The following is a 15,718-nucleotide window of genomic DNA, read 5'->3' as shown; positions in this document are numbered from 1 at the left end:
ATATTTTTATACATTACAAAATGATCTCCATGATGTCCCAATATTATTACAATATTATTCACTATATTCCTTATGCTGTACATTACATGCCCATTACATTATTTTATAATTGGAAGTTTGTATCCCTTAATCTCCTTCACCTATTTCACTCATCCTCTAATGCCACTCTTCTCTGGCAACCACCTATTTGTTCTCTCTATCTATGAGTCTGTTTCTGTTTTATTATGTTTGTTCATTTGAATTGTTTTTTAGATTCTGTGTATAAGTGAAATAATATGGCATTTATCTTTCTCTATCTGACTTATTTCACTTAGCATAATACCCTCCAGCTCCATCCATGTTGTCACAAAAGGCAAAATTTCATTCTTTTTTATGGTTAATGTTCCATTGTATATATATATATATATATATATATATATATATATATATACCACATCTTATTTATCCATTCATCTATTGATGGACACTTACGTTGCTTCCATATCTTGGCTGTTGTAAATAATGCTGCAATAAACATAGAGGTGCATATATTTTTTCAACTTAGTGTTTTTGTTTTCTTCAGAAAAATACCCAGAAGTGGAATTACTGGATCATACTGTTGTTCTATTTTTAATTTTTTGAGGAAGCTCTATCCTATTTTCCATAGTGACCGTATCAATTTACATTCCCACTAATTCTGCACAAGTGTTGCCTTTTCTCCACATCCCTGCCAAAGTGTTATCTTTTTGATAATAGCCATTTTGAAGGGTGTGAAGAGATATCTAATTGTGAACTTGGTTTGCATTTCCCTGATGATCAGTGATGTTGAGCATTTTCTCATGTACCTGTTGGTCATCTCCATATCTTCTTTGGAAAAATGTCTGTGTAGTTCCTCTGTTCATTTTGTAATTGGGTTGTTTGTGTTTTTTTAATGTTGAGTTGTATGCATTCTTTATCTATTTTGATTATCAACCTCTTATTAGATATATTGTTTAAAAATGTCTTCTCCCGTTCAATAGGCTGCCTTTTCATTTTGTTAATAACTTCCTTCACTGTGCAAAAGCTTTTCAGTTCGATGCAGTCCCATTTGTTTATTTTTGCATTTGTTTCCCTTCCCTGAGGAGACATATCCAAAAAAATTGATAAGACTGATGTCAAAGAGCTTACTGCCTATGTTTTTTCTAGAGTTTTGTGGTTTCAGATCTTACAGTTATATCTTTAATCCAGTTTGAGTTTATTTTTGTATATGGCATCAGAAAGTAGTCCAGTTTGATTCCTTTGCATGTAGCTGTCCAGTTTTCCCAACATTATTTATTGAAGAGGCTGTCTTTCCCTCGTGTACATTCTTGCCTCCTTTGTTGTAGATTAGTTGACCGTATTAAGTGTGGGTTTATTTCTGGTCTCTCTTTTCTGTTCCACTGGTCTGTGTGTCTGTTTTGATTGCTGTAGCTATGTAGTATATAGTTTGAAATCAAGGCTGGAGAGACCTCCAGCTTTGTTCTTCTTTCTCAAGATTGTTTTGGCTATTCGTGGTCTTTTGTGTTTCCATACAAACTTTAGAATTATTTGTTCTAGTTCAGTGAAAAATGCCATTGGTACTTTGATAGGGATAACATTGAATCTGTAGATTGCCTTTTGTATTGTAGTTATTATACCAATAATTTTTTCAATCCACGATGACAGTATATCTTTCCATTTATTTGTGTCATTTCAATTTCTTTCATCGTTGTCTTATTGTTTTCCAAGTACAAGTCTTTTACGTCCTTGGCTAGATTTATTTCTAGGTATTTTATTGTTTTTTTGCAATTGTAATGGGTTTGTTTTCTTAATTTCTCTTTCTGATAGTTTCTTGTTAGTGTATAGAAATACAGCAGATTTCTGTATATTAATTTTGTATTCTGCAACTTTACTGAATTCGTTTACTAGTTCTAACAGTTTTTTGGTGACATCTTTAGGATTTTCTATATATAGTGTCATGTCCTCTGCAAACAGTGACAGTTTTACTTCTTCCTTTCTAATTTAGATGGCTTTTATTTCTTTTTCTTGTCTGATTGTTCTGGCTAGGACTTCCAATACTATGTTGAATAGATGTGGTGAGAGTGGACATCCTTGTTTTTTTCTTGATCTTAGAGGAAATACTTTCAGCTCTTCACAACTGAATACCATGTTTGTTGTCAGTTTGTCATATATGGCCTTTATTATGTTGAGGTTATTATGTTCCATCTATACCCACTTTGTTGAGAGTTTTTATCATAAATTGATGTGGAATTTTGTCAAAAGCTTTTCCTGCATCTATTGATATGATCATATGATTTTATTCTTCAATTTTGTTAATATAGTATATATCACATTGTTTGATTTGTGAGTATTGAATCATCCTTGCATCCCTGGGATAAATCCTGCTTGATCATGGTATATGATCCTTTTGATGTATTGTTGAATTTGATTTGCCAATATGTTGTTGAGGATTTTTGCATCTATGTTCATCAGTGATATTGGCCTGTAATTTTGTGTGTGTGTGGTTTCTTTGTCTGGTTTTGGTATCAGTGTAATGCTGGCCTTGTAGAATGAGTTCAGAAGTATTCCTTCCTCTTCAGCTTTTTGGAATGGTTTGAGAAGGATAGGCATTATCTCTCCTTTAAACGTTTAGTAGAATTCACCTGTCAAATTATCTGGTCCTGGACTTTTGTTTGTTGGGAGTTTTAAAATTGCTGATTCAATTTTACTACTGGTAATTTGTTCATATTTTGAATTTCTTCCTGATTCAGTCTTGGGAAATTGTACATTTCTAGAAATTTATTCATTTCCTCTAGGTTGCCTATTTTATTGGCATATAATTTTTCATATTAATCTCTTATGATCCTTTGTATTTCTGTGGTATCATTTGTAACTTCTCTTTTTTCATTTCTGATTTTACTTGAGCCCTCTCTTTTATTTCTTATGAGTCTAGCTAGAGGTTTATCAATTTTGTTTATCTTTTGAAAGAACCAGCTCTTAGTTTCATTGATCTTTTCTATTTTTTAAGCCTCGATTTCATTGATTTCTGCTTCAACCTTAATGATTTATTTCCTTCTGCTAACTTTGGGTTTTGTTAGTTCTTTTCTAATTTGTTTATGTGTAATGTTAAGTTGTTTATATCAGATATTTTTCTTGTTTCCTGAGGTAGGCTTGTATTGCTATAAACTTCCCTCACAGCACTGCTTTTGCTGTATCACATAGATTTTGGAAAAATGTGTTTCTGTTTTCATTTATCTCCAGGTATTTTTAAATTTCCTCTTTGTTTCTTCCATGACCCATTGGTTGTTTAGCAGCATATTGTTTGGCCTCCATATGTTTGTGTTTTTTGCAGTATTTTTCTTATAGTTGATTTCTAGCTCGTAGTGCTGTGGTTAGAAAAGAGGCTTGATATGATTTCAGTCTTCTAAATTTATTGAGACTTCTTCTGTGGTCTGCATGTGTCTATCCTAGAGAAAGTTCCATGTGTACTTGAAAAGAATGTATATTTCTGCTGCTCTTGGACAGAGTATTCTATGTGTGTGTGTGTGTGTGTGTGTGTGTGTGTGTGTGTGTGTGTGTGTCATTTGAGACCAATGTTACCTTATTGGTTTTCTGTCTGGATAATCTGTCCATTGATGTGAGTGCATTGTTAAAGTCCCTTAATATGATTATGCTACCGTCAATTTCTTCCTTTAAGTTTGTTAATAGTTGCTTTATGTATTTGGGTGCTCCTATGTTGGATGCATCTATATTTACAATTGTTATATCTTCTTGATGAACTGATCCCTTTATCATTATATAATGTCCTTCTTTGTCTTTTGTTACAGTCTTTGCTTTAAAACCTATTTTGGCTGATATAAGTATTGCTACACCATGTGTCTTTTCATTTCCATTTGCATAGAATACTTTTTCTGTCCCCTCATTTAGATTTATGATCCATTTGAGTTTAATTTTTGTGAAGGTTTGTGTCCAGATTCTTTGGGGTTTTTTTTTTTTCATGTGAATGTTCAGTTGTTTCAGCACAAGTTGTTGAAGAGACTATCTTTCCTCCTTGTACTACCTATGCTCCTTTGTCAAAGATCAATTTACTAAATATATTTGCATCTATTTCTAGGCTCTCTATTTTGTTACATTGATCTATTTTTCTATTTTTTTCACCAATATCACACTATCGTGATTACTGTAGTTTTAGTCAGATTACTATAGTCAGTGAAGTCAGGTAGCATCAGTTCTTCAAGTTTATTCTTCTCCTTCAATATTGTGTTGGTTATTCTGGGTCTTTTGTTTTGCCATAAAACCTTTAGAATCAGTTTGTCAATATCCATAAAATAACTTGCTGGGATTTTGATTAGGATTGCAATGAATCTGTAGGTCAAGTTGGGAAGAACTGACAACTTGACAATATTGAGTCTTCCTATCCACAAACATGAAATAGTTATTTATTTTGTTCTTGTCTAATTTTTTTCATCAGGGTTTTGTTGTTTTCTTCATATGGATCTTGTATGTATTTTGTTAGATTTATACCTAAGTATTTCATTGGGGGGGGTTAATGCAATTGTTATTGCATTTTTTACTTCAAATTCCACTTGTTCACTGCTGGTATATAGGAAAGCAATTAACCTTTATATAATAACCTTATATCTTGCAACCTTGCTATAATCGCTAGTTAGTTCCAGGAGTTTTTGGTCAGTTCTTTTGGATTTGCTACATAGATGATTATGTTATCTGCAAACAATGACAGTTTTATGTCTTTCTTCCCAATCTGTATACATTTTATTTTTCTTCTCTTACTTTATTGCATTAGCAAGGACTTCCAGTACAATGTTGAAAGGGAGCAGTGAGGGGGGACATCCTTACCTTGAACCTGATTTGCAGGAAAAGTTCGAGTTTCTCACCAGAGTAGTTAATATTTGAAATGTTTATGTATTAAGATAAAGTTTAGCTTTCTCTGATTTCTACCTTCAACCTCCCATCTTTAAGTAAAAAGTTTTTTCAATGATTTTGCCATCATTTATAAATTCCACACTCCCACATCCCCAGCCTTTGCAATCTTTCTTCTTGCCATTGTATCTAGATGCTCATTTGCTTCTCAAGTCTGAAAATGTAATTACAAGCAATATGACTCCAGCAGAGATAATTTTTGAGACTGTTATTAAGATCAAGTGCTACTCTGATGATTAGGGTATGTTTGATAAGCAGAAAAAAAGAAACATGTTCTTGGGGATGAGCCACCATAGCGTACTTTGAGTGACAACTGCAGATTTGTTTCACAGCTACAGGACAAGTTTGAGCATCTTAAGAGGGTCCAACAAGAGGAGACAATGAAACTTGAGGAGGAGAGAAGACAATTGGAAGAAGAAATAATAGATTTTTATAAAATGAAGGCTGCCTCTGGAACATTGCAGACTCAGGGGTGTACCAATATAAGGAAGGACAAAGATCGTAAGAAATAATCCTCTCTTACCATTCTGTGTGTCATAGAGCCCTATCACTCTCAATCCCATTTCCTGTGAGATTTTTCTCATAGCACTAATTCTAATTGAAATTATACTAAGTTTTAAAATCTGTTTGCTTATTGTGTATTTTCTCCAACTAGAATGTGAACTCCTTGGGAGTAGGTACCTTGACCATCTTGTTAAATGTTCTGTCCTCAGTGTTTAGAACAAGAGTAGCACAGAATTAGCACTCAATAAATATTTGCTAAAATGAAAGAAAATCAAAGAATTATATAGCACAGTGTAAAAAGTGATTAGCTGTTGAAATTCTTTTACCATAGCCCTACCTGTGGCTCCAGGGACCAAGTGTATATATACTATTTCATATCTAAATAGAAGTAGGGGATTTGTTGGCATAAAATATTATGTTATAAAAGGCTAATTCTTATGCTGATATTTCTTAACAAATTCTACTGATAATAATTTCTTGATAATTTTTATTAAATAAAAGATTGTTTCTGATGGGAACTCTTAGGTTTTTATGTTAGACCTTGTAAAACTAATATTGGAATAAATCTTGAAAAGTTAGGGAGAGCCAGAAAATAGTGGGAAACCATGAGTAACATTTGGATGATAATATTACACCTTACATATTTGGGATATATGTTAAAACTAAAGTTATCAAATAAAGTGGACTTTTTTTTTTGCCATTTCAAAAATTTCCTTCTGACTATATATCCTGATTTTCCACATTTACAATGTCAGTTCACCTATGTGTGTGGCTGACTCACCGTGACTCATTCTATGAAAGTACTACCGTTGAGGGTCTGTATATATTTACTCCAGCTACATCTGGCATAGTTCATGGAATTTTTCTCATGTCCCTAAAAGAATAAATTTTTCTTCTGTTGTAATTTTATTACTGCATTCATTTCAAAGGCAGCATTTTTTTTCAGGGTATCAAGGTATTGTGATTTTGCCTCAAAATATTTGAGAAAATATAATCTGATTTATAATACCTTTACTTCTTGAAAAAAATTTTTTTTGAAAAATACAGGGAAAGGGAGGTATATCCACAATGATTTTTATATATGTTATTAAGTCACATTATGATTTTATCATTTGGAGGAAGAATGAAGTCTACTATGCGAACTTTTAATGGAAACTCTACAAGGACCAGGATCTTTGTTTTGTTCACTTATGAATTCATCCCTAGGCCTAGAACAGTGCCTGGCACATGGTGGTAATTGTTCATTGAATAAATGAAAACAATAATAGTACATTAGCTATATTATATGCATGGATAGTTTAATTTAGATCATTGACTTTTAGAAGATAAACAATTAGTATAACTTATTATTGCTTTTCCACATGCTGGTGAATTATACAGCTAAGGGATTTTCATCTTCTCATTCTCTCAACATAATCCAGTGTTATTAAAATTTGAGTCACCAATGTTGTTACATATATAAAAAACAATAATGTTAGCCTTGTAAATGTGCATTTATAAAATGCACTTGGTTGCATTTGAGGATGGACCCTTTAGGTAATAATGTGATAATCCATAGTTTCTTTTAGAGAAAGGAAAGGGTCACCCTAAATAAACTATATGGTTTTTCTTTCCACTTCTTTTCCAAAGGTATAAAACAAGTTATGATTTAGTAGTTTATAAAGCATACATTTGCTCATTAAATAATGGTTTTATAAGATAGTATTTTTTTCCTACATAGCTTTTAACTATATGAATAAAATTATTTTTTTCTTTCAGATCCACTTTCATGTTAAACAGAGGTTCCAGATTTATGTAGCACAGAAAGTTTTAATAAGTCAGATTACTAAAAACTTATAAGTATACTTTACTTTTCCTTAGAGTTTTTATTTGCTAGATTATTTATTTGATATTAATGTAAATTGTATTTTTTAAATTTCAGTTTCTACTTGATCATGGCTAGTAATACACATTCCAATGATTTTTGTACATTTATCTTATTCTGTAACCCTTCTAAAACTTGTTAAACTCACTAATAAGTTGGAATAGCTTTTTTGGTAGATTTATTTGGGTTTCCTGGCTACATGATTATTTGGTATCTGAGTGAAAGCCATTTACTTTTCCAAATTTTATGTCTTTTATTTTCTTGCCTTACTTAATTGACTATGACTTTTAGTACAATGTTGAGTAGAAGTGGTGACAGGGGGCTTCATTATCTCATTCTCAATGTTAGAAATAGATACAGTTCAATCTATCATTTGTTTCCAGTTTTATTGAGCTATAATTGACATAGAACATTGTATAAGTTTAAGATGTACAATGTGTTGATTTGATACATTTATATATTGCAAAATTATTACCAACATAGCATTAGCTAACACACCTTCTTACTGTCAGGTAGTTATCATTTCTTTGTGTTGAGAACATTTAAGACCTATTTTCTTAGCAACATTCAAGTATATAATATGGTATTATCAACTGTAATCACCATGCTGTACATTAGATTACTGTACAAAACTTGTTAACTCTATAGCTAAAACTTTGTACCCTTTAACTGATAATTCCCCATTTTCCCCAACCCTGGCTTCTGGTAACCACCATTCTCTGTTTCTTGAATTTGGCGTTTTTAGATTCCACATATAAGTGATATCATACAGTATTTACCTTTCTCTGCCTGACTTATTTCACTTAGCATAATGTCCTCAAGTTTCATCCAAATTGTTGCAAATGGCAGGATTTCCTTCCTTCTTGTGGTTGAATAGTATTCCACACTTCTTTATTCATTCATCAATTGACATAACCTGAAGTTGTATTTATATCTTGCCTATCGTGAATAATGCTGCAACAAACATGGGAATATATACCCAGAAGTATGGTTGCTGGGTCACATGGTCGTTCTAATTTTAATTTTTGGAGAAACATCCTTTTTTTTTTCCATAGTGGCTATACAAACTTCCATTCCCAGCAACAATACACAAGGGTTTCATCTTCACTAACACTTGTATCTCTTCTCTTTGGGATGATAGACATTTTCACAGGCATGAAGTGATATCTCATTGTGATTTTGATTTACATTTCCCTATGATTAGTGATATTGAGCACTTTTTCATGTGCTTGTTGGCCATTTGTATGTTTTCTTTGGAAAACTGTCAATTCAGTTTCTCTGTCCATTTCTTAATAGGATTGGTTTTATGTTTTCTTTTGTTTTTAATATGGAGTTGTATGAGTTCTTTATGTATTTTGGATATTAGCCCTTTATCAGATACATAATTTGCAAATATTTTCATGCATTCAGTAGGATGTCTTTCATTTTGTTGATGGTTTCCTTTGCTGTGCAGAAGCCTTTTAGTTTGATGTTGGCCCACTTGTTTATTTTTGCTTTTGTTACCTTTCTTTTGGTGTCAAATCCAAAAAATCACCACCACGACTGATGTCAAAGAGCTTACTGCCTTTGTTTCCTCCTAGGAGTTCTTTGGTTTCAGGTCTTACATTCAAGTCTTTATCCATTTTGAATGGGATTGGTGTATTGTGTAAGGTAGGTGTCCAGGTTCATTCTTTTGCATAGGGCTGTCCAATTTTTTAAAATTAATTAATTAATTAATTAGTATATTTTGGGCTGCGTTGGGCCTTCGTTGCTGTGCGTGGTCTTTCTCTAGTTGTGGCTAGCGGGGGCTGCTCTTCGTTGCGGTGTGTGGGCTTCTCATTGCGGTGGCTTCTCTTGTTGTGGAGCACAGGCTCTAGGCATGTGCTTCAGTAGTTGTGGCACATGGGCTCAGTAGTTGTGGCTCGCAGGCTCTAGAGCACAGGCTCAGTAGTTGTGGCACACGGGCTTAGTTGTTCCGCAGCATGTGGGATCTTCCCGGGCCAGGGATAGAACCCGTGTCCCCTGCACTGGCAGGTAGATTCTTAACCACTGTGCTATGGGGGAAGTTCCTGGCTGTCCAATTTTCCCAACGTGATTCATTGAAGAAACTGCCCTTTCCCCATTGTATATTCTTGGCTCCTTTGTCATAAGTTAATTGACATATATGCATGGGTTTATTTCAGGGATTTCTATTCCATTTCATTGATCTATGTGTCTGTTTTTATGCCCGTACCATACTGTTTTGTAATATAGTTTGTAATATAGTTTGAAATCAGGGAGTGTGATGTCTCCAGCTTTCTTTACCTTACTTCAGATTGCTTTGACTATTTGGGATCTTTTGTGTTTCCATATAAATTTTAGGATTCTTTGCTCAATTTCTGTGAAAAATACCATTGGAATTTTGATAGAGATTGCATTAAATCTGTAGATTGCTTTTGCTAGTATGGATATTTAAACAATGTTACGTCTTCCAATCCATGAGGATGGAATTTCTTTCCATTTATTTGTGTCTTCTTCAATTTCTATATCAATGTCTTAAAGATTTTAGTGTAAAGGCCTTTCACCTCCTTGAATAAATTTATTTCTAGGTATGTTACCTTTTTGATGAAATGTAAATAGAATTGTTTTCTGAATTTCTCTTTCTCATATGTTATTAGTGTATAGAAAAGCAACAGATTTCTGTATATTGATTTTGTATCCCACAACTTTACTGAATTCATTTATTAGTTTTAACAGTTTTTGGTTGAGTCTTTAGGGTTTTTTATATATAATACCATGTCATACGCAAATAGTGACAGTTTTACTTCTTCCTTTTCAATTTGGATGCCTTTTATTACTTTTTCTTGCCTGACTGCTCTGGCTAGGACTTCCGATACTATGTTGAATAGATGTGGCAAGAGTGGAATATTTGAACACATAAATAATTAATGGAAGATTGAATCAGTAATCAAAAATATCCCAAAAAAGAAAAACCCAGGAGCAGATTGTTTCCCTGAATTCTACCAAACATTTAAAGAATTAATACCAATCCTTCTCAAACTAAAAATATTGAAGAGAAGGGAACACTTCCAAAGTCATTTTATGAGGCTAGCATTACCCAGATACCAAGCCAGGTAAGGACACCACAAGAAAAGAAAATTACAGATCAATATCTCTGATGAAAGTAGATGCAAAAATACTTAACAAAATACTACCAGGACTTCCCTGGTGGTACAGTGGTTAAGAATCCGCCTGCCAATGCAGGGGACACAGGTTTGACCCCTGGTTCGGGAAGATCCCACATGCTGCGGAGCAACTAAACCTGTGCGCCACAACTACTGAGCCTGCACTCTAGAGCCTGTGAGCCACAGCTACTGAGCCCACGTGCCACAACAACTGAAGCCCACACACCTAGAGCCTGTGCTCCGCAACAAGAGAAGCTACTGCAATGAGAAGGCCGCGCACCACGATGAAGAGTAGCCCCTGCTAACCGCAACTAGAGAAAACCCCACACACAGCAATGAAGACCCAATGCAGGCAAAAATAAATAAATAAATTTATTTTTAAAAATACTAACAAATTAAATCCAAGAGCATATTTATAGGATCACACACCATGATTAAGTGGGATTTATCCCTGGAATCCAATAATGGTCCAATGTACAAAAATTCTCATATAAAAGAATGAAGGATAAAAATCATATGGTTATCTCAATGGTTGCAGAAAAAACCATTTGACAAAATTCAACATGCTTTTATGACAAAAGCTCTCAACAAACCAGGACTAGAGAGAAATATTCTCAGTGTAATAAACAACATATATGAAAAGCCACAGCTAATATCATACATAAATGGGAAGGCCTAAAAGCTATTCTCTAAGAGCAGGAACAAAGCAAGGATGCACACTTTTGCCAATTTTTCTCAACATCATACTTGAAATTTGAGCCAGATCAGTTAGAAAAAAATAAGAAACAAAAGGCATCCTAATTGGAAAAGAAGAGGTAATATTGTCTCTGTTTGAGAAAGATATGATATTATATAGAAAAACCCTAAAGACTACATTTAAATGTAGTTAGCTGTTAGAAATAATAAAATATTTCAGTATAGCTGCCAGACACAAATAAAACATACAAAAACCAGTTGCATTTCTATGCACTGACAATGAACTATTTTTAAAATTATTAACAAAATCTCATTTACAATAGCATAAATGAGAATAAAACATTTAGGAATAAACTTTTCCAAGGAGACAAAAGACTTGTACATTAAAAGCTACAAAATATTGATGAAAGAATTTAAACAAGAAACAAATAAATGGAAAGACATCTTGTGTTCCTGGGCTGGAAAACTTAATATTGTTGAAATGTCCATACTATCCAAAGCAATATACAGATTCAACATTAACCCTATCAAAAGCCCTTTAGCATTTTTTACAGAAATAGAAAAAAATACCTAAAATTCATATAGAACCACAGCAGACCCTGAATAGCCCAACAGTCTTGACAAATAAAGCTCAAGGCATCACACTTCCTGGTTTCAAAACATATTACAAAGCTACAGTAATTAAAACAGTATAATACTGGCATAAAGACAGACATATGGACAAATGGAAGAAAAGTGAGTGCTCAGAATGTCCACCATGATGTTGACTGGATGGTACTGAATGTGATTGATCGTTTTTGGAGACAAGCGACATCCTAACAACACTGAACTTTCCAATCCATGTAAATGGTATATGTGTCTTCATATTTCAGCCTTCTTAAGTTCCTCTCAGCAATATTTTGTAGTTTTTAATGTAAAGATCTTATAAGTTTTTCTTAAATTTATTCATAAGTATTTTTGATGCTCCTCTATTTTTAGATTTAACTTTCTAGTTATTTGTTATTTGAATATACAAATACAATTTACTTTGTATATTGACCTTGTGTCCTGCTACCTTGCTAAGTTTATATATTAATTCTAGACGTTATTTTTGTAGATTTTTTGACTCATGTATAAAATAACATCATTTGACAGGAATAAAGACACAGAAGTAGAGAATGGACTTGAGGACATGGGGAGGGGGAAGGGTAAGCTGGGACAAAGTGAGAGAGTAGCATTGACATATACACACTACTACAAGTAAAACAGATAGCTAGTGGGAAGCAGCTGCATAGCACAGGGAGATCAGCTCGGTGCTTTGTGACCACCTGGAGGGGTGGGATAGAGAGGGTGGGAGGGAGGTTCCAATAAAGATGTTAAAAAAAAAAAGAAGAAAATACAATGCATTTTACTTCATCCTTTTCAGTCTTTATACCTTTTATCTCATTGAACTTCCAATACAATATTGAAAAGAAATGGTGAGATCAGGCATTCTTTTCTTGTTCCTGAACTTAGGGGAAAAGCATTCAGTCTTTCACCGTTACATATTAAGTAAGTGCTTTTATATAGGCTGAGAGAGTTCCCTTCCATTTGTAGTTTCCTGAAGTTGAATTTTGTCATATATTAAGATAATCATATGGATTTCTTATTTAGTTCATTGATTGTCTTTTGAATGTTGAACCAAGGTTGCATTTATATATTTCTTATTTTAACTGTCAAAATTTTATTAAGGATTGTTGCATCTGTGTTCATTAGTCTGAAATTTTGTTTTCTTGGACCATCATTTTTGGTTTTTGGTACTAGGATTATTTTAAATTTGTAAAATGAGAAGGGAAGAGTTTCCTCCTACTTTTGTTTCTAAAGACGTTTGTCTAAGATTAGCATTTTTCTATTACATTTTTGATAGAATTAACCCATAAAACCATCTGGCTTGAGATTGTCTTCATTGGACAGTTTGTGATTACAAGTGCCATTATCATACAGGTCTAAGACTGTTCATAGTTTCTACTACTTCTTGAGTTAGTCTTACTAAGATTTGTTTTTTAAGAAATGTGCTCATGTAACCTGTCAAATTTATTAACATAATGTTGTTTATATTAATGATTATTATCCTTTTAAAATCTGAGCATTTTTTATGATCTCACTGATACTAATAATCTGTGGGGATTTTTTTTCTTTTTTTTTCACTTAATCTTTCATGCTAATTTTATATTAATGTTTTCAAGAAATTAAATGTTGGCTTTTTTGTTGTTGCTTTCTATATCTTTCTGCACTTATCTTTATTATTTCCCCCCTTCAAAGTACTGCGGGTTATTTTTGCTCTTTTTCCTAGCTTCTTAGGGTAGAAACTTAGACAATTGATGTGAACATTTTTTCATTTCCATTATAGGTTTTTTTTTTTTTGTTTTTTGTTTTTTTTTTTTTTTTTGTGGTATGCGGGCCTCCCTCTGCTGCGGCCTTTCCCGTTGCGGAGGACAGGCTCCGGACGCGCAGGCTCAGCGGCCATGGCTCACGGGCCCAGCCGCTCCGCGGCATGTGGGATCCTCCCAGACCGGGGCGCGAACCCAGTTCCCCTGCATCGGCAGGCGGATGCGCAACTGCTGCGCCACCAGGGAAGCCCACCATTATAGGTTTTTAAAGCTATAAATATTCTTATAAGCACTTCTTTAGCTGCATCTCATAAAATTTTTTGTCCTTTTTGTACTATTTTATTTGAAATAACGTGTTATTATTGTTAACGTGGCACTTCTCTATAACAGGCAATTAAATCACTCAGAACACTTATAAAATAATTATATCACAGTCTAAACTTTCATTAAAGTGACTTGAAGGTAGGGAGGGATATGGAAGGAAATACTGACTCAAAGCTAACAAAGAAGACTAATAAACCATGTAAGCATGTACAAAAACCTAAGTCCCACATCTTTTCTGTCTACTTGGAATTTATACACATCATCACAGTTCTGCTATGAAAAAGAAAACCACTGAAGCGGATGAATTAAGAGAAATAGACATCATCTTTTGAAATAAATGGGTTTTCCCAAATTACTTCCCTTCCAAAGTTGGAAAGGAAAAACCTGAAATATTGAAAAAGTTTGGAAACAGTGAAGAAAGAAATATATCAAAGCAATGTAAAAAAAAGCAATGTTAGAAAATAAACAAAACATGTGGTATTATTGATTTAAGGGACACAGGGGTAAAGAAAAAGAACAAAAAAGATATCTAAAGACAGCAGAATTGTCAGGTTTTTTGGATGCCAATCTTTTCTTGGCTACTCATGAGAACTTCTCCAGCCCCAAGATAAACATTCCTGTCATTCACTGAAAGTGGCAGTGCTGACAAGACTTTTAAGAGCTCCCTTTATGTCCTTGCTTCTCAGAGAGTAAATAAATGGGTTCAGCATTGGAGTGACCACAGTGTACATCACAGAGGCTATTGAACTGGCTCTGGAATTTTGGGTAGTGCAGAACTGAGGTACACCCCAAGACCTGTACCATACAACAAGGAAACAACTAAAAGATGAGACCCACAGGTGGAAAATGCCTTATACTTCCCCCTTGCTGATGTAATTCTCAGTATGGAGGAGACAATCCAAGAATAAGAAACAGTAATGCCAGAGAGGGGAATAATGCCGCAGAGCAACTAAGCCCATGTGCTACAACTACTGAAGTCCGTGCACCTAGAGCCCGTGCTCTGCAACAAGAGAAGCCACCACAGTGAGAAGCCAGCACACCACAACGAAGACACAACACAGCCAAAATAAATAAATACATTTATTAAAAAAAAACAAAAAAAAACTTGGGTCTTTGAGCCATCACAATCTCCAGGGAGATGAAGGAAGCTAAAGACTGGGTTCAATTACATGGCCAATGGTATAATCAAGCATGCTTATGTAATGAGACCCCAGTAAAATCTCTGGATACCAGTGCTCAGAGAACCTTCCTGGTTGGTGAACACATTGATATGCCAGGAGAGTGACACACCCTGATTCCATGGGGGTAAGACAGGGAAGTTCTGTATCTGGAGCCCTTTCAGACCTCACTCTATATGTCTCTTAATTTGTTCCTCAGTTGTATCCTTTTTGATAGAAATAATCACTAGGATAGTGTTTTCATGAATTCTATAAGCTGTTCTCATGACTTATTGCACCTGAGGAGTTCTTGGGAATTCCAGAATTTGAAACCAGTTGGTCATAATTGTGGCTTAGTAACCCCTTGAATTTGAGGACCCCTCGAATTAGTTTGACACTAATTCTGGGTGGTTAATGGCAGACTTGAATTGTACACCCAGTTAGGATTGAAACAGGATAACTACATATGCTTTATTTCATAGCACTTCTCTGAGAAAGGGCTTAATATCATCCTTTTATAATGTATGTGTTGTTGGCAGAATTCCAAGATGGCCTCCATGACCTTCACCTAGTACTCCCATGAATAAGTTTTGTAACATGACAGCAAGGATTTTGTGGATATAATTAAAGTTACTGTCAGTTGACCTTAAGGTAGAGAGACATCTGAGTGGGTGTGAGCCCTTTAAAAGCAGAGTTACTTGCGGCTGGTAACAGAAAGGAAATCAGGGAGATTCTAAAGGTGAGAGGGATTGGTTGTACTGTCAC

The 15,718-nt window shown here is 34.2% G+C and overlaps 1 protein-coding gene across 1 annotated transcript in view; it reads left to right on the top strand.

Annotated features, from left to right (window-relative positions):
* Positions 1-5,929, top strand: part of SEPTIN14 (septin 14) — a 41,753-nt gene extending 35,824 nt beyond the window's left edge. The window contains exon 10 of the mRNA XM_007115147.1: positions 5,250-5,929. Coding sequence (XP_007115209.1) covers positions 5,250-5,429 — 180 coding nt within the window. The 3' untranslated portion in view covers positions 5,430-5,929. The remainder of the gene's footprint in view (positions 1-5,249) is intronic.
* Positions 5,930-15,718: the final 9,789 nt, after the last annotated feature.

Source organism: Physeter macrocephalus, chromosome 14 (assembly GCF_002837175.3).
Source record: "Physeter macrocephalus isolate SW-GA chromosome 14, ASM283717v5, whole genome shotgun sequence".
NCBI lineage: Eukaryota > Metazoa > Chordata > Mammalia > Artiodactyla > Physeteridae > Physeter > Physeter macrocephalus.
The sequence above is the reverse complement of the archived record's forward strand: the minus strand, read 5'-3'. Positions and strand labels throughout refer to the sequence as shown.